The 19,537-nt window shown below is 38.2% G+C and overlaps 1 protein-coding gene across 1 annotated transcript in view; it reads right to left on the bottom strand.

Moving 5' to 3' along the window:
* SORCS2 (sortilin related VPS10 domain containing receptor 2) overlaps positions 1-19,537 on the bottom strand; it is a gene marked incomplete at its 5' end in the record, with an annotated part of 571,875 nt that overhangs the window by 38,904 nt on the left and 513,434 nt on the right. Inside the window, 3 exons of the mRNA XM_082314967.1 lie at positions 10,620-10,727; positions 12,228-12,319; positions 18,516-18,592. Coding sequence (XP_082171093.1) covers positions 10,620-10,727; positions 12,228-12,319; positions 18,516-18,592 — 277 coding nt within the window. The remainder of the gene's footprint in view (positions 1-10,619; positions 10,728-12,227; positions 12,320-18,515; positions 18,593-19,537) is intronic.

The following is a 19,537-nucleotide window of genomic DNA, read 5'->3' as shown; positions in this document are numbered from 1 at the left end:
TGGGAGGGTGACCGAGCGCGGCAACAGGTTGCCCAAGGAGACTGTGCAGTCTCCGTCCTTGGAGAATTCAAAAGCCATCTGGACACGGTCCCAGGTGACTGGCTCTAGGTGGCCCTGCTTGAGCAGGGGGGTTGGACCAGATGACCTCCAGAGGTCCCTTCCAACCTCAACCATTTTGTGACTCTGTGCTTCTGTAATGGTAATGATAAAAGCTATTAAGGCTGCTTATTCTCCCTCACTGGAGCAAGAAATTAGTGAAATATCAGGACTAGAGCTAAAAATTAGATAAACTTTTGAGATATTGCCCAGTCCCACATCCTATAATTATATAAAAATTATAGAAATTACTCTAGAAATTCTGCAAATTCTACTAGAATAATATGGAAGCTACATGCAAACTATACAGGCATACAGCAAAGGCACTGCTTCAATAGGCTACCTATAAACCTCTTCTCTGTGGATTTTTAGCAGAAGACAGAAATAACCTTCCCACCTGTTAGTCCCGTCTCTTGCAAAAAAATACTCATTTCCATTATGGCTGTTCTGATTCTACAGGCTAAGAACCATGTTCTGACAGCATAATAACTGCACTGTTGATTCCACCGTTCTCTGACTTAAGTAGAATTCCTGAAATTCAAGGAAGTGTCCCGGCACAGCCACAAACCCCATGAAAAATACAGCCATACAGCGTTGCAATTCCTGGGCCAAATTTTCTAAGGAATCCAGCATCTTACACGCACTCAGCTTAGCAAACTGTTTGAAAGCATGGCCTCGTGATTATTAATGCTATTGCTGCAATAACACTTGTCGCCCTATTGAGGACAGGGTTTTGCAGACACATCAGAGGAGCCCATTTAAATGCATTGCCAAATATCACTAGAATTAAAAAGAAGTATTTTTCCAAAGTAAGGAAGACAGGCATGTTTTAAGTAGGATTCAATGGATTAGACAAAAATATGAGCTACAATAAAGCAATACATAACAGCAATCACAACCTAATTGAGCAGGTGCAAAATATATATGTCCAATAAAATCATATGAATGGAAAAAACTGGAACAGTGCAGCAAGTGTAACTGATGATTAGAAGTTAAATATCAAGATGATAGTAATTCATAAGCTACTAAAGCCTTCTTCTTGATTAATTATATTTCATTAGAGAGCCATAAAATCAATTCTGTTGAAACTATGAAAGATGACGTTGCGATAAATAATTTTTGAAAGAAATTCCAATTACCTTGGAAATTCATTTACTTTTATTTGCAAGAGTTTGGGATCCATAATTTTAACTTCAGTGTTTCAGTTGCCATAACAACTTTGTACATTTGTTCCTAGTTCATTTATGAGCACATCATTTTTTAATTTGATTGCATCATTTGATAGCTAAGATGGTTTAATGCAGTTTTTAAGCTAACTCATTTAAACTGTTTGCTGGAGGATTGCTGGTTATTTCTGTTCCTGATAAAGCTCATAATCAGGGGAAGCTAATTTAACAGAAATTATATGCAATGATAATCTCTTCCAGTAAATTCACGTTTCTATTCAATAGAAAAGAGCATCTATTCCATAGAAAATAGCATCTATTCAATAGAGGTTCTTAGTTCTGATGAACAGTAAAAGCTGAGTTGCCTGCTGTCTGTATCACTTGCAAACCACCTGACTGAAGCTATAATGGTGCTAAAGCTGGAAACTCCCAAAGACTTATCAGGCACACATTCAGCTTCCATGGCCTCATTCAGGAGAAACGAGCCCAGTTTTGACAACACACTGTTCATCTCGGGTGTCACAGACAGCTTTTTATAACCACTACACTTGCCTTCCTCTTTAGCTTTTCTGCATGTTCTTCAGGATTTTGTTCGTAGCCTTCACAGCATCAAAACATTCTTTGCCAGAGCAGACAGATTTTAGCTACAGTGTCCCATATCATGGATCTAATACCATATAAATTAAGACATGCCTTGAGCAACTTTTTGTAATATTATGGTGGTTTACCTTTGAGTTATTAGCCATACTGTCTCCAGACAAAGAAAATGGCTTTGAGCAGCCTGATATCTGATATACCCACCAGCTCCTCAGAGCAGGATAGCTGAACCTGCAACAGTTTTGCTTTACTGCTAAATACCTGAGAGCACTCAAAGACCTCAGAGTGGCAGGAGTGATCACAAAGAGAGCACACGTGGAATTTATTCAGACATTTAATGTAGCAACTTGAATTGTCCAAGTTTTGCAGTCGTACTGAAGACTAGTGATGACAACTGTGTGATGCACAGCTACTTTTGTTGGAAATCAGATGCCTCTTTCATTCTAGACATGCTGCTTTAATCTCCCAAGTGCTGCGTTGGCTTTTGCTCTCCTCTATATGACTTTGTCATCAACTGTGATGTTCGAAACAGCATGCTGCCAAGGCATCAGAATTTGTCTGCACAGTCCTGAACTGTCCTGTTGACACACTCTGCTAACTTGACATGCCAGTTGGGGGTGGAACAGGACCTCTATTTTTTTGGGAGAGCCTTCAAATGTATGAAACTACTGACAATAAAACCTAGTGTTTGAATCAGGGTCAACTGAGGACCCCACATACAGGTTATATGGGCAATCTCAGTGGCTCTGTCTTGGATAACATGTCTAATTTCTTCTGGGCAGCACCTAAGAAAAGATGTCCAAACATGCTGTATTGGGTGTGCGTAGCAAGGTTTTAGTAGTGGGGGGGCTACAGAGGTGGCTTGTGGGAGAAGCTGCTAGAAGCTTCCTCTATGTCTGATAGAGCCAATGCCAGCCAGCTCGAAGACGGACCCGCTGCTGGTCAAGGCTGAGCCCATCAGTCACAGTCATAGCGCCTCTGTGCTAGCGTATTTAAGAAGGGGGAAAAGGTGCTGTGCAATTGCAATTGCAGCTGGAGAGAGGAGCGAGAATATGTGAGAGGAACAGCCCTGCAGACACCAAGGCCAGTGAAGAAGAAGAGGGAGGAGGTGCTCCAGGCCCCGGAGCAGAGACTCCCCTGCAGCCCGTGGTGAAGCCCATGGTGAGGCAGGCTATCCCCCTGCAGCCTGGGGAGGTTAACGCTGGAGCAGATATCCACCTGCAGCCCTGGAGGACCCCACACCAGAGCAGGTGGATGCCCGAAGGAGTCTGTGATCCCATGGGAAGCCCACACTGGAGCAGGGTCCTGGCAGGACCTGTGGTCCCATGGAGAGAGGAGCCCAGGCTAGAGCAGGTTTGCTGGCAGGACTTGTGACCCCGCGGGGGACCCACGCTGGAGCAGTCTGTTCCTGAAGCACTGCACCCCAGGGAAGGGACCCACGCTGGAGCAGTTTGTGGAGAACTGCAGCCCACGGGAAAGACTCACGTTGGAGAAGTTTGTGGAGGTCTCCCGTGGGAGGGACCCCAGGCTGGAACAGGGGAAGAGTGTGAGGAGTCCTCCCCTAAGGAGGAAGGAGCGGCAGAGACAATGTGTGATGAACTGATCGCAAACCCCATTCCCCAAACCCCTGCACCGCTGGAGGGGACGAGGTAGAGAAATCAGGAGTAAAGTCTGGGAAGAAGGGAGGGGTGGGGGGAAGCTGTTTAAAGATTTAGTTTTTATTTTCTCATTATCCTATTCTGATTTGATCGGTAATAAATTAAACTGATTTCCCCAAGACAAGTCGGTTTTGCCTGTGATGGTAATTGATGAATGAACTCTCCCTGTCCTTATCTCGACCCACAAGCCTTTCATTGTATTTTCTCTTCCCTGTTCAGCTGAGGAGGGGAGTGATAGAGCAGCTTTGGTGGTCACCTGGTGTCCAGCCAGGGTCAACCCACCACACATGGTCAAAAAGGCAGGTACCTGAAATTCTTTGTGGATCTAAACCTCAAAATCCAACAGCGAGCACGTGATCAAGCTGGGAAAGGAAACCAGACTCTCAGAGACACTAGTTAATTACTTTAACAACTTTCAGTCTGTCTCTTGGAAAGTATTCGCTTAAACGGAAGCAGTCACAGAGCTATACTAAAAAGTGGTATTTAGATCTTGTTCCTCATAGAAGGCTTTCTCTCCTGTAGCAAATCATATTGATAACAATCACAATTGTCAGTGAACTTACTGTACTGTTAAAATATCTTAACTGTGACACCTCCCTGATTATTTTTATAACACAATTGCAATTTCATATTAAATACTTAAAGCCACCTTACAGTTCACTAGATATCAGAGGCCATTTACGTTAAAATAGCAGCAACTTACTCATCTGTCTTTTGCCTAAAAGGAATAGTGTTTTAGAAGTTTCTTGTCAACTTATGGTGAGCTCAAAGAGCTGAGTCCTTTGCTTCACTTAGACCTTTACTACAAATGATGACAATATAACTGAAAAAGCAAATAAACGTGACAATCTTCTTTTTGTTTTGCCTGTTGTAGTTCATATTATGACAGTGCCTTTGAACAGACAACAAGACACGTGACCTCCCCATGGCAAAATATGTAAAGAAATTACCAACTTAAAGGAGTAAAGTGATGAGGTTGTGGCATGGAAGGATGAACTTTATCTCTAGTGGAACCTCTGCCAACAGGTAGTGTTCTCCTTAACTCGCAGAAGCAGTAACGTTATTAATGAAAGATTTTCCAAGGGGATATGGGTTTGAAGAGCAGGTTAGCCATGACTATGTCCTACAGTGCTATTTGAAGCCTACCATTTTCAAAAAGAAAATGACAGATGATTCTTTATAGACCTGCTTTCCTTCTAATAGTTGTCTTTGCTTCCTTTATACCATTGTAAAATCAACAAAAACTAGCTAAGTCAGTGTTCATACTAGTAAAATGGATGACAGTAACGTAAGATTCAAGCTGCAGTCTGTTATACATCAAGATTATAATTCCACATATTTTTCTAATTCCCCAAAAGAACATAACAGAGGTCAGATTTTCAGTGGCCTTCCTAAATAGCAACTACAGAAATGATGAATGCTTCCATGTGCAAAAGTAGACACCTGCCTACATAAAGCAACTGCACATAAACAGTGCTTGTGTACACAACAGATCATGTGCAAATATGCTAAGACACTTATGATTTAAGTGCCTTAAACTACAAACACATGCATATACTTACTGCACTAAAGAGAAGAGTAGCTTTTCTTTTTTTTTTTTTTTATGGCTTGGCTGCTGAAGTGAAAAATGAGGGGAGGAAACAATTTAGTTGAAATTGAACCAAAATATGTTTTTTCATTGTTTCCTTCCCTAAAAAATTATAATTGCCAATCATTCTTTTATGCCAAAACATCTCAGTTTCAGCTCTTCTGGAGAAAAAGAAAGGAAATGAATGCTTAGGTTCTGAGAAGCGCTGGGGAGGGGCAGGATGAGCGTGTTCCCATTTAATCCAGAGGCTCAGTGGCTCCATGATGTTTGTGAATTACCTCCAACGTCTTTTTCCATCTATTTGGTAAATTCCTGTCCAAAAACAACCTTTTACCATGTAAGCTGTTTAGAACAAAATGCAGATTTAGTGCCTAGCCTGATGCTTTATATAGAAATAAATACAAGGTGGGCAGTGAACAAAATGGATTAATTTAAGGAGAAACATATGACATTATAAAGGATAGCTTTGCATCATTCAGCTCTTTGCTGTCATCTTAAAGATCAAATTAATTTGGGATACTTAAAAAATTTTATAATTAATTCTTTAGCTAATATTTTTTTTTTCTACTCACATAGTTAAATATCAGATCTTTTTTCTGACAGGTAGGAAATTCTTCATTCACACTTCACCTGGCAAAGTAAATAGCCTATGGTCACCTAAATTGTAGCTCTGCCATTCTGAGAGCAAAACACAGCAAAATGGAGTTCAAGGCCCCACCAAAATGTAAGTAAAATATTTGAAGAATTTTATTGTTGGCCAAAGTTTCCAATGTTTACCTCATCATCATCATTTATTAGAACTAGACACTAAAATGGAACTGCCTCCCTGAAACAGAAGTTAGAGCCCCACAGCTGCGGGCTCAAAATCACACAAAGACTCTATCTGAATAAAAAGTGTCATGCGTCACCCTTTTTCTCTGCTTCTCTCCTCCTTTAAGTAGGGACAAGGCGATAAAAGATTCTTGCAGGACACAGATTCCTAAACTTTCAGTTCCTCTTATTCAAATATATTTCCAGGTCTACCCTCAAAATGTACTAAATATGGGCTTTAGCAAGACACTGAAATCATCATGTTCCCATATTTCTGAATATGTTATGAAAATTTTATGGAAAGAAAAGAAAAAACAAAGCTTTAAACACTGGACTTCTTTTGAGCACAGGGAGAGACAGGGGCAGTCCCATGGCCTTGGCTCCAAGACCACAGGCTGGCAGCAACACTACAATGTATTGACTCGCTCTGCTAACATCTATGTCCACAGAGATGCCAGCAAAAGACTTGCCACTAAACAGGCACCTGTACATCTGGATTAGCCGATATCTACAGTAGATGGAAACAAAGTAACCAGCCTGCTTTTTCAATGCTCTTTTATCAAGGTCACCATTCTCTTCCTATCTTTCTATATGTTTCCTCCATCTATTGACAGACAGATATGTTCCTCATTACGTAGAGAGTAGAACAACTATTTAATGACTGAGCAATGCTTCTCAAACAAGAGATTAACGAGCTGCAAATAAAACCTAGAATTTGCCTTGGGAAATCAGCTATTCTCTTACATAATGAGGCTTTATCTACCATCTATCTACCTTTTTTAAGGGTTGCAGTATGAGAAAGTTAGTAGTGAAGAATTCACAACACAGACAAGCACCTCCACCTAGTAAGATACTCAAAGACAACAAGAAAGGTAGTGTGCTGCTATGCATGCCACAATAAGCCCCACAAACTACATGTAATGTTGACTGTTATTGATGTTAAAGGTGAGGTTGACATTCCTAGCAGAATTGACAGTTGCAAAAATCCAGATGGTTCTCCCTAATATCTAACACCTGTTAATATCATACTTACCTTGTTTTGATTAAGCTTAAACTAGACTATTTTCTTGCTTCCATTATCACCTAGGAACCCAAGAGGAATGCAACAACAGCCTTTCAAGACAGCATCTAGGAGTTCTGCAGTTCAGAGATGTCATAAAGTTCCCAGCAGCATCTTAAGTTGTCACTCTACAAGACTTTAGAAAAAAAATCCCTCTGCAAAAAAATACAATTACCCATAAGGAAGATTTTGATTCTACCTGACATAAAGAAAAGGAGTCTTTTTATGTAACCTCCGATTGGCCTTTTAAAAGGGGCCATGGTCTGTGGTACCATGGTTATTGTGCCTACTGGGTTTACACTGCAATCTAAACAACCTGGTTTGGGAAACACTCCCAGAAGCTGAACTGTGATTTAGAAGTTACTTAACAGGTTTGAAACTTTCATTATATGAACAACTTCCTCTGAAGAGGAACATCAATATTTCAGACACACAAAAATTCTTCCTTTTTTCACTGAGTTAGACCATTACTCTATCCAGCATTATTAAGTAATTTTTCCCAAATATAATATATTGTTAAGTATAACATTGGGTTGCAGTAGCTTTCATTCTTAAAGAATTTAGAAGAAAATAAAGCCTACTAGACCATACACTATTTTGATTAATATATAACAGTTAGTTGAGAAAATTTCTTAGCTAGCCTTACTTATTAATTTAGCAATAAATGGTGGATTTGAGCTCTACATTGAGAAATTGATTTTTACACAGATCGAGTTTCCTAAACTTTATGAATACTTTAATGCTTATCTTTCCTAAAACTCTTAGCTAGGTCTATTTGGAAACCGATTTTTACACAGAATGAGTTTCCTAACGTTTTTGAATACTTTACTACTTAAAACTCCTAAAAATCTTAACTAGGTCTATTGCAGAGCACAATGGAATAAAATATATTTTCCTTGGCATTGGAGCATACATATTTTGAATACTGCAGGGGATTTTGATGAATGATTTAGATTAATGTCGACTGGCAGATGACAACTCAGTTTTATGAAAACTTTTGACAAGTCAACATTTGTTTTTTCTCTGTTTTGGAGAAAACACAAAACTTTCTGAAATAAAGACTTGAAGCAACCAGGTTCACATTCCCCTCTTTCTTCAGCAAAGCTTTCCAGACCACTTCATTTTGGGTAAGTCAGGACAAAACAGGAATTCAAACGGAAGTCCCTTATGAGTCAGGTCAACATCCCAGTCACGATGCTGAAGAATGAGAAGTCTCTCTTACACACAGTGTTACCAGGTCCCTTAATGTCTTTCCCAGATAATCTTTTTGTGGAATTTTTTTTTAAATAAAAATTAAAAACCTTGAAGGAAATCCCTAAGCTGGTTTCAGTGGAAGCAGGATTTTACCCTACAGTAACAGCTGCTCTCCGTACAAGTAAAATATTCTTTGAGTCTTTTGTAAGTTTATTCTAGAAGCTTTAAATAAAACAGTCTCTGTTCCACAGTTTTGCTGTACACTTTTTCAGTTATTACCTTCCCACTTCAGAATTATGTTATCCCTCTACTAATTTATACAGATTTTGACATTGGACTCTTTACTCAAAGTCCTTACTCAAACAAACTCCCTAACAAAGGGAGAAAATGAAATTCCTGTACAAGTAAAAAATGTCAGACTAGGTCTTTAGTAATGGATTTGGGGGTTCTTTAGGGTGAAAGACACTGTTAATTTATTGCCATTACCATACACAAGTTAATTTTTATCATGTTCTACCCAGAAAAAAACAAAACAAAAAACCCTTTTATCTAATAACATGGAAAAGATGGCACAGTTGATGTTTTTTTCAAGGACTGCATATCAGTGGATGACATTTCTCAAAAGCAGCAAATCACTGCAGATTAAATCATGCGCAGCAACTCAGTACAAGAATGAAGTTTTGAGAGAAAATGACCTAAGCCAGACAGAACGACAAAAGGTCTTGATGTAAAGTCAGACAGACCACCACTGGTTAGACGTCACTCTGAAGGTAAAACCCAATCGATAGCAGTAGCAGTGACTAGGAAGCTGATATAACAGCAACAAGGAGACACATACTATAACTTTATTCTTCCCGTTATCTTTAGAGTCTGGTAGGAAGGCTGCAAGTCTTTTCAGGGTCAGTCTGTGACAGTAAGTGGTTAATGTCCTCATGTTCAGTAGAACTAGCTGTAAAGTAAGATCCTACAAGCCTGGCATTGAGATGCTGGAGTCAGACTCTTGCTCTGCCCTTAGAAACATACAAGTCACATCTGGGCTCATGTGCCAAGTCTAGCTACAGTTTTATATATTTCAGATGGATGATTTCAAAAAGGTATCGTTTTACATAAGCTCTTTAGCTTATTCACCCAGATATTTAAGTACATCTTCACAAAATCACTGTATTTAATGATACTTAATAATAGTAAAAAAAACCTCACAGACCATATAGTCATCACACATCATTTTATCTGCCAGTAAGTACAGTTTAGGATAAGCTTTTGATCCCTCTACTTCTACTGAAATCAATGGAAATCCTTCATTCAGAGGCATAAGTATCTCCGTGTGGCATATATTATACTATCAAAAAACCTTATGCTTGAGAGAAGGGGAAGATGGTTGAGTAATACTGTTCTTCTCAGGTGATATATGTATAACAGAGGATAAATAGGACAGTGGAGGAAGAAAGAACAGACCAAATTCACTCCTGCGCAATACAGTGTTACGAACTCGGCGCAATGCTTTTAAGAACATTGGGTAGGACTTCTGTTTTGCTCAGGATCCTTTACACAACTCCACACTAGGCTATTTTTTTTTTTCCTGGGGAAAATGCTACTGGGACACGTCAAAGGCAGCTCTATTTGTAATTCCTAGGAGAAAAAGCTTGTCATGAACATGCTGAGCTCCAATATAAAGGATCACAGAAGCTGTTCTGATAGGAGCACACGTAACAACCTGCACATCTCTCAGTGCATTCCCCTTTCCTGCTGCAGTCAGCATGTGCCTTTCTCTCTAATTGGACAGGTGTTTCTTAGTCTCAGACACTTCTAAAATATGAGCATTTATCCTAGAGATGGAGCAAAACCTGCAGCTCAGATCCAGATGTCCCTGGCCCTTTCAAAAAGATAAACAGGGGCCTGAGCTGCAGAATTTGGCTATTTTTAACTCTATTCACAGCATCTGCCTCAGTCACTGCACAGAATTAAAACACGCATTTGTTAGCACAGTGTTTGGTCACACAAAGTACTGCAATGCTAGTTACTAGGACAACACCACAGTTGTTTACACTGTGAAGACAATTTTCACAAGAAGAATGGATAGATACTTAGCATTTTTAGAGTCTGCATAAGAATCAGTAGAAAATAGAAAAAATGCAGGAAATAGATTTTTTTTTACCTATGTTTCTCAAATTTGTATTTGCAGTCCTATTATTCCACTCTTCCTTGTGGTATCTTTGCAAAATTTCATATGAACATAACGCTTCACCTTTACAATCTGAAATACTGCGCTCAGATAATTTCAAAGACAGGATGCTTACTAGGGCTGTTTGGACATCAGTGTAAGAGTCTGTGTGACTGCAAGAAGAAAAAGTCACTGACTTAAGGACTATCTCAGACATCCACAAGTAAAAATATGCTCAAGTGCATATGCAGAGAGAGCCCTGAAAAAAGAGATGAAACCAGAAACTTACGTCATGACCAGTGTCTCATCTCCAGGTTCACTAAGTAATCCATCTACAAAGACCGAAGTGCTGGTAAAATTATGTGTACTCCAAGTCTGGCCTTCATCTATGCTGAACCTGTACAAAAGCAGAAATGGTTTTCATTTACAGCTATTATTATACAAAACAGAATTCATTCATTAAAAAAAAAAAAAAAATCCCCTCACTACTAAAGCCCAGGATTTATGATCACCAAAATATAATATGCCTGGACAGTATAAAATACAATATGCCTGGACAGTATATCATATTAACATGATCTTTTTCTCAGCAATGTATCCAGGGCCTCACATCTTTATTAGAAGGTGTATAATAAGTTTGCCACAACAATGGAAACTCTCAGGCAGATAAAAACTTGAGGTCTGTCAACAAACTATCTTGCTTCCTTGTAGGTTCAAGAGCAAGTTAATTTACACTTCATTCTTTCTAGCAGTCTCTGAGCTAGAGACCTGTTAAGCAGAGGTCAGTGAAACATGAGAGGCAAAACAGCCCAATTGCTAAAACACGTGGGAGGTGCAGTAACTGCAGGCACCAAGATGATGGCCCTTCACAGCTGCTACCATCCACTTAAAAATTTTCAAAAGATGCTGATGAATCAGCAAAACCTATTTCAAATACTCTGTGCACCCAAAATTTATGAATCAAAATCTCTTTTCTTGTGTACATTTTCTCCAGGTCTTTTCGATAGTAGGTTAATGATGGCTTTCGTTCTAGCTAATCAAGTACATAGCCTAGTTCCTACCGGTATATACAGTATTATGCAAAAACGAATCTAGTCACAAGTGATAAAGAGCTCTTACGTTTTTTACGCCAAAGATGATAGTTTTGTATGCCATTTCATAAGGTTACCATATTTTGCTTCACTATCATGTAGTTTAAAACTTGATATTTTATAACAAAATGCTTTGCAGCAAATCTTTCCTGCCAAACAAGCTTAGAAGGCCACTTGCTGCATTATCACTATGTGACAGGATCTACACATACTACAGTTAATTTGTGCATTAATATCTCAGAAGAACTGGGCTTCTTGCATACTGTATTACACAGCACATAAGCACACATAAGTCCTTTCTCTATTGTCTCACAAAGTCTACATTATATTGCTCTTCCCAGAGCAACTGAGGGCTATTCTCCAACATCTTCATTCACTGTGGCCCTTGGAGGGGACAGAGCCTTATTACAGTATGAATGAACTATCCTGACTGGATACTTAAGCCTTACATGCATCATAGGTTGGGCACCATTGCCATATACTGCTCGTGCAAACCAGTAGCAGATAACAATCATGCCGAACATGGCTTGTACTGTAGAGTTCCAGGACAGCCTTTTAAGCAAAAGTATCTACACTGATGCAAGAAAATTTTATTATGATTAATGCGTTATGCCATGGTACCTTCAGCACCATGAAGTAATCTTTAAGAAAACATCCACCTGCATTTTGTTAACTTAATGAATGTTAAATTAAGCTGAGTCCACCTGCATTTCATGCAAGATCACATTGAAATGCTCATCTTAAACTGAATTTTGCCTGTGGTCTTGAATACACAATAGCTCTACTCTAATTGACTGTAGGATTACTTGAGTATTTTCAGAGGGATAGAGGTGTCTTTGATGGCCACAATAACTCCACCATGGTCCAGGTACAAGATATGATGCTCTTCTTCAAAGACCTAGAAGTCAGACAAAAAAAGGCCAGCTAAGCAAATGTATAAAACAGCAGAAATAAAATGTATGAGCAAACCAGGATTAAAAGACTTATATGTTTTATAATGTCCGCACTTCAAATTGGAAAGGACATAAAAGTCAGTTTAACTCTTATATTTCTCCCAGCTGTAAAAGAAAAGAAAGTTAAGCAGGTGAATCAGAAAATGTTCAGGTTCAAATCACAGTCAGATTAAACTGTCTAAAATGATTTTAGCCCACGCTTATATTTCTCACAGTATGCATTCTGCATTCCTTCCTATTATATATCACCAAGTGACCTATCACCTTACTTTGGTATTTGCCATATTCTGTGTATCTTGCAGAATAAAATGCTTTGTAGTCTAATTTTAAAAAAAATAGGAAAAGTATTGCTGTCCGTGACTTTCTCACATGCTCTCCAAACTCTACAGAACTTGAAACAATTGGTGCAAGCATGTTTTCTGCATTTCCAGTGTCAATGATTTATTTAAATTCAAACTTTATGTGATCTCACAGAGAGGCTGCTCTGAGTTCTGAACCAAAATACATGTAATATTGATTTAATGGTGTAAAGGATTCAAAATTTCCTAAATTCTTTTCATTCATTTTCTAGAGGTCATCAGCAGTACTAAAACAGGTAAATATCTTCCCTTTTTTAAATCTGAAATCTGTTTTAAGAGAGGGCCTACTCATGTTATTAACCTGTGAAAGTTCATTTAACATAAGAGCAGGTGATAAAGTGACAGTTACTACACACGTTTAGCTGTTAATAGATGGACGTGCAGCCTCCTACACGCTTTGACAAAGCAAAGGTGAAAAACAGAAAGGTTAGCTTTACTTTGCCTTGTGAATGAAAAAAACCTGACAATACTAAATGCCTCCTTTTTAACAATACTAAATGCTACACTTAGAGGATTTATCAGCAAGACCAAACCAGAGGTGGGGGGAAGTATCTTACAGCACATTCACAATTACTTCAAAAATAGTAAGCATTTGATTTGGGTTCAGAATTCAGTCTTCCTCTCATCTAGTAAGAGCATATTTTATGGGAATCCTAGGGCTTCAAGTATCTGATCAGCTTTTCAGTGTTGCCAATTTACAGACGAGGCATTTGATATGAGGCATTTACAGTCCTATCTACTTGTTCCACACAGCTGCATATTTTAGAAGAGAATTCAGTAAAGGATGGACATTAATTTTAGATGCACTTCAAAAGGATGAGATCAGCTGGAGTCAGATAAGCAAGCAGAATTTTGATCCTCCTCTAAACTTTGTTTGAACTTTTGCTCAAATCAAAATGAAACAGCATATGCTGGGACACGAAGCCTCCAAAAGCTTCACCATCGCACTGAAGATAAGGGAAGCTGGTATCTGCACCACTTTATCCAAATTAGGTTTTCCCAGAAAAGCACCACGGCACTTCCTCATGCACCATTTCAGTACCCCAGCCTTACCCTACATCCACTTGGCACACTATAAAGTACAGTGGACACATTACAGGCACATTTATGCCATCCTTATATCATGCTCTTCTTGCACACATTTCAAACATTTAATAACCAAAATGTATGACATTCCTGATGGAAACAACTCTTCATCTTCAGTACACTGAAAAGAATTAATGATTTCATGCCTTGGAGTTCAGCACAAAAGCAAATATTTATGTCTACTTTCTAGAAGCAAAACCAAGACAAACAGTTTGCAAAGGATTTAGGCAAAGGTGGTCCCAGTGTCAGAGCTGAAGTTTGAACCCAGGAACAAGTGATATATATGTTCACAGCCAGCCACGAATTCTGATATGTCTCTCTCCACTAACTAAAGTCAGGTAATAAATTTATTATGACTCTTACTAGTAGCCAGCAACTACAGAAGTAGATTTTTATAACCTATTTCTATGTTTTTTCCTTCTTCTGTAATTTTTGGAGCATGTTATGTGCTTTACAATTGTAACGTCATCTTCTTTTCTCTCCCTCTACTCTCCATGTTTCTTCCTGTGTCTGTCCTAACAACTTCAGCAGCTATTTCAGGCCAGGATATCTGTTGGGAGCAATTAGGAGAGCTCCATGAAATCAGTGAAAACATGTTTAAATGATCCTAGAGAAATATACTCCACACAATTTTACTCTGAGATACGTAAGTTTCAAAAGTAACCAAAAATGCACAAAGTCACTTGCTTCTCTCACAAAGTGACATCCATTTCTAAATTCAAATCTGGAAACAGAAGTTTTCGTACACAGAATAATCCAGTTGGACCTTCCCAGGGGTGAGAGGCTGGGTTTGCAGCCTTTACTGTTTTGCTTAAAGGTGTTACCATTCATCTCTTAAGATGTCCGCCGAAAAACAAGTGGTCTTGCTTAAACAAAGGCTTTCCAAATTGCTTTGATACAGAAGGATTTGACGTAGAGAAATCATATTCCAACAAACAAAGCACTGGACTAAAGCTCCAGAGATCTAGATTCCATTCCTAGACCTACCACAGACTTTCTGTGTAAGCTTATTAGCTTAATTGAGCATTTTGTTGCTACACTAGTCACTTTGGTAGCAGATCAAATACGAAAGATTCTTTGTTGCTGATTTTTTCCTTTAATTTGAGCCATTTCTCTTGAAAGCCAGACCTTTCTCTTACTCTGTTTGCCCTGTTTCAAGCCCAGTGTTGTAACAGATGCTGTCGCAATAGCAATGGCAACCATAACTGTGAACAGAAATCAGTTTTTTTAAAAAAATAAATAGAACACACTCATATGTATACACAAGGTCATCCGTAGCATTTGACAAAGTATCCTAGTATCTTAAAAATCAGGACTAAAAAACCAGGCCCCATAGGGGAAAAAAATGTTTAAAACCTGTATGGGCTGAAATTGTGTTCAAAGGTAGCCCATTTCCCCCAGGATGCAAGATTTATTTATCTGACTCCTATCATTTTCATTAACACATTTTATGATATTGTTTTCCTGGTATAATAGACATAGAAATCTTCCAAATAGACATATCTGTCCCATGAGTTTACCTTAGGCTACATCTTCATGGTTCACTTAAGATGATCTAAGCCCACGCAGTTCAGGATAACGTCAAGGTGAGATTCCCTTCTCCTACAGGCCAGATCCCTGCTGCTGCATGGATGTTTAAGTTACTTGTCAATCAGTTCCTAAACTACTGCTATTTACAGTGCAATGTTGTACAATACAGAGCCACAAATTTCAGTTTGCCTTAAAATGGTACACAGTAGAGCAATGGTTTCACGAGATATCAACAAGCAGCTCAGGCATCATGCAACAAAAAGGCAAGAGAACAACTGGAGCCAGCCCAAGTGGCATTGCAGTTACTTATAATCAGAATCATTGCTTTACTTTTCCACTTATCACCAGTATTTACTTCATTTCACAAAACATTCACTTGGGCATTTTTATTTCTACTTATGAACACCAGCTGTATATCCTACCATAGTAAGTCTTCCTGAACTCTCATGTGACCTTACCATATGCAAGCTATGGAAATACAAGCTCAGTTGAAATCATTTTAAGTGTATACAGCTAGTTAAGAAATTATTGAAGGAATATGATCAGTAGATTGTTTTTAAACTGAGAATGTAGTACAAATTCAGGAACTGAGGGACTGGGCCCAGTTATGAATCACAAACTGAATCTGAGTCAACAATGTGATGCTAGTGCAAAGAAGAGAAATCTTCTGAAATGAGGTGCCAGTAATGTCAAGACATCAAGGGCAATCATTTCATTCTGTTTAGTACTGATAAAATTTGTCATTTTGCACCCAGTTTTACCATGCTTCAGGAGAGGGATGTCATATTAGATAGTCCAATCAATGAGCAACAAAAAGGAAAAGCACTTTAGAAATTGGATCCATTAGGAAAATCAGTGGATTTGAGTTCGCTTTTTTACGAGGGGAAAAAACCCTATGCCCTGGGTAGACATGATAATCACCTTTCAACATCTGAAAAGTTATTCAAAGGTGACAGGAAACCACTCCTCTCCAAAGACAAGAAGAAATCAACTTACCTTGCAAAATTTGTGAAACTGCAAGAATAACAGCAAAAAGCACGGCCAGCTTATGTTTAATATTCAGAAAAATCTATGAAGAATGGTGAAACCCCACATAGGAAAACTGCAGAATCTCCTACAGTGAAGGATTAACAAACAGGTCTGGCAAACCCTCTGTTAGAGATGTTCTTAGTATGTTTGATACTGCCTTAAAGCACGTGGTTGGATTACATGATCTTTGACCTTCCCCCCAGTCCTATATTCCTACGAACCAATACTGCTATTATTTCAGGAAAGCTTTTAATTAATTCCTTGAACTTCCTCCAAAGTCCTTTATATTTACTTTTCTGCATTGCTCTGTCAGTCTACTCAAGCACAGACTGCTCTTCTAGTCTGTAGACAGCTCTGCAACATCATGTGTGGCATGTGAGAAAGGTGACAGGCACTCGCTAATGACAACTGCAAAGTTTCCAAGTCAGTGACTTAAACCCACCCGAAGAGCTGTGCCAAAACAAGAGCTTTGCTCTGCTTTTACCAGCTCAGGAGACCTGTAATTTACTGTCTAAATAATTCCCATATCATCTGACTGAAGCCTTGTCTTTTTTTGCATGAACTCCAACAGAGAAAGGAAATGTACTGCTGTCCCCTGGAAGAACTGTTTGATCATGAACAGTGAGGTCATAAAATACATACAATAATCTACACTTTCATTCTGATGGCAAATATTAAGATTGAGTAAGCTCTTTCAAAGGCTTCGTAGCAGCTTTAATTAAAATAAAGCTAGCAATGGTGTTTTTCATTTTGAATGTCATAATGAGGGATCAGTTTGTGGCTGGTTTTACAGTATGAATAGTCATCTTAAGGTCAAGTTTCATCACATATCATTTGCCTGAGTGTCTCACAAATAAAAAGCAGTGAAAATATGAATTGGATCCCCTTCACTCTTTCTTTCTTGTTTTTCACCCAATGAAAAAACATAGAACTTTGGCAAATGGTGACAATAAATTATTGGAGAGGTCTCTGCAAAGTATTGGACAACACAGTACCCACTGTAAATCCTGGAAGACTTTTGCATTTAAACACCTATTTATCATCTGCTAGAATTCAAGGAGGAGTTTGGCAAAAATTTTATCTTTTAAACCTCAGAGGACATCATCATGACAAAAATAACGTATTTCTTTTTAAAAGTCCTTCTGTGGAGTATTAATGGCACTCTACAATAGCAATGTAAGAAATTGTCTGTATTTTTCTCTTTTTATCTCAAACTCCCTGAGCTCAATAACACTAGTGAGAGCATTTTCACACTCACTTCTCAGATAATAACACAACTGAATTTTATTTTAGCTGAACACTAAAAGACTATTTTACTGGAAATTAAATGACTTTTGGATACACTTTGGTGGTTTGAGGGTTGTTTTTTTCCTGGATATAAATTATAGGTAGATTCCAGAACTTCCTTCCTTATATCTTACGATCGTGATTGTTGTTTCTATTTACACTTAAAAAGAAAATATCCCTGTGACTAAACATTGATGAGACGGAGCAATTTAGGAAAAAAAAACACACAATAAAGGTGCAATGTTTAAATTGACACTAGGCATTGGAAGTAAAAGACATCCAGAATTCAAGCAGCACTACAGCTACTACAGCTCTGACTACTTTGGTGTTTGTAGTCCCTGAATTGATAAAATCATACTAAAAGACATTCAAAGGTTTATTGCTTTTTCCAAACTCTTTTTGCTTTCTCAGTTTCAACGAGGAACAAAGTTTAAGCTTAAATACCAGTTTTCAGACTATGAAGAAGAATTTCTTCGTTTCTACCTAAACCATGTCTTTCAGCTTGAAATATTCATACTGCCAGATCTAGCCGAAGTCCACTTCATCATTAGCATAGGAAGATTACTTAAATTATTAAAACCCTAAACAGGCTATGTTTCTTCATGCAAGATACTTCTAAAATCTTTAAAAAGACCAAAGTGTTTGAATTTCAGCAGAACCTGACAGCCTGACCAATCTGAGTCTTTACAAATCACCTCCTTAATCTCTCCCAGTTTCCAAGGGAAATGGGGATAATAGCCACCTCCCTCAAAACAGTGGGTACATAAAGATTAGTTAAGCATTATAAAACTCATCATATTGGGTACATTAAAATTATTTCCAGGTGTCTTTGATGGTTCCTGTTTCCTACCTGACGCCATGTGTTCCCACAGTCAGACGTTATATACATTTCTTCTTTATACTCAACCAGCTGGGACCCCAGATTACCTGTAATGAAACAGGAGGAAACAAGGGTTGCATCCACATGAACAAGAGAGACTGGATCTAGTCCTGACACCAGTCAGAGTGAGAAGTTTCTACATCAGAGCAAGAACTAAACTTACTTCATTTCTGGTAGCACCAGATAAATCCTTTTAAAAACACATATGTACACTTTTAACTCTTTGCTTTACGTTGCTAGCTATCCATAGGTGGGAGCGATGAGGCTTAATTCCAATATTGAAACATTGAAAAATATTGAAAATATAGAGGCCAAACTAACGTTTTAGTTTTGTTGCTGCATGCTGAAAAATTATTATAAAAGAATGTGTATTTAAAATGCAAGTCTGAAATGCCTATAAACTCAGAAACCATACCTTAACCTTAATTACATTCTGTAGAATTATTCATCTTGAATTGTTAAAATAAAAAAAATGTTTTATCTGTAAGACTTCATGAAGTCTTTATGAATCTGGAGAAATACATAACACTGAAAAGAGGGGGCAGGGAGGTTGAAAAAGTGTGTAAGTACCAAAACATCTAAAGCAGAATTACTTGATTTACCTAAATATTGACCAGGAAGCTATTGAATATTTTGACAAAAAGCACTGAGGAGCAGCAGCTAGCATTCAGATTACTGCAAAGCAAACAGAATTGTTAAAACAAACTTGTGGAAGATGCTCTTAGCAGATACAATTCCAAATACCGAGATCTCCACCTTTTAGCATGCGGTATTTCAAATAGCAAACTATTAAACCACCAGACAGTTTACAGTATTCTAGGGGAAAAGCAATCATAGCACAATATTCCTTCTAAATTATATCCTCCAGGGGATTTTGACTTAAATATATGGTTTGCAAGTTTTTACAGTAAAAATAAGATCGAAGCTATCAGATCCTCTTAAGCAGAAGAGACGAAGTAAGAAAACACTTGAGATTAGGATAGCAGTATGAA

The sequence above is a fragment of the Platalea leucorodia genome, assembly GCF_965183815.1.
Source record: "Platalea leucorodia genome assembly, chromosome: 6".
In the NCBI taxonomy this organism is placed as follows: Eukaryota; Metazoa; Chordata; class Aves; order Pelecaniformes; family Threskiornithidae; genus Platalea; species Platalea leucorodia.
This window is presented reverse-complemented; position numbering and strand designations above follow the sequence as displayed.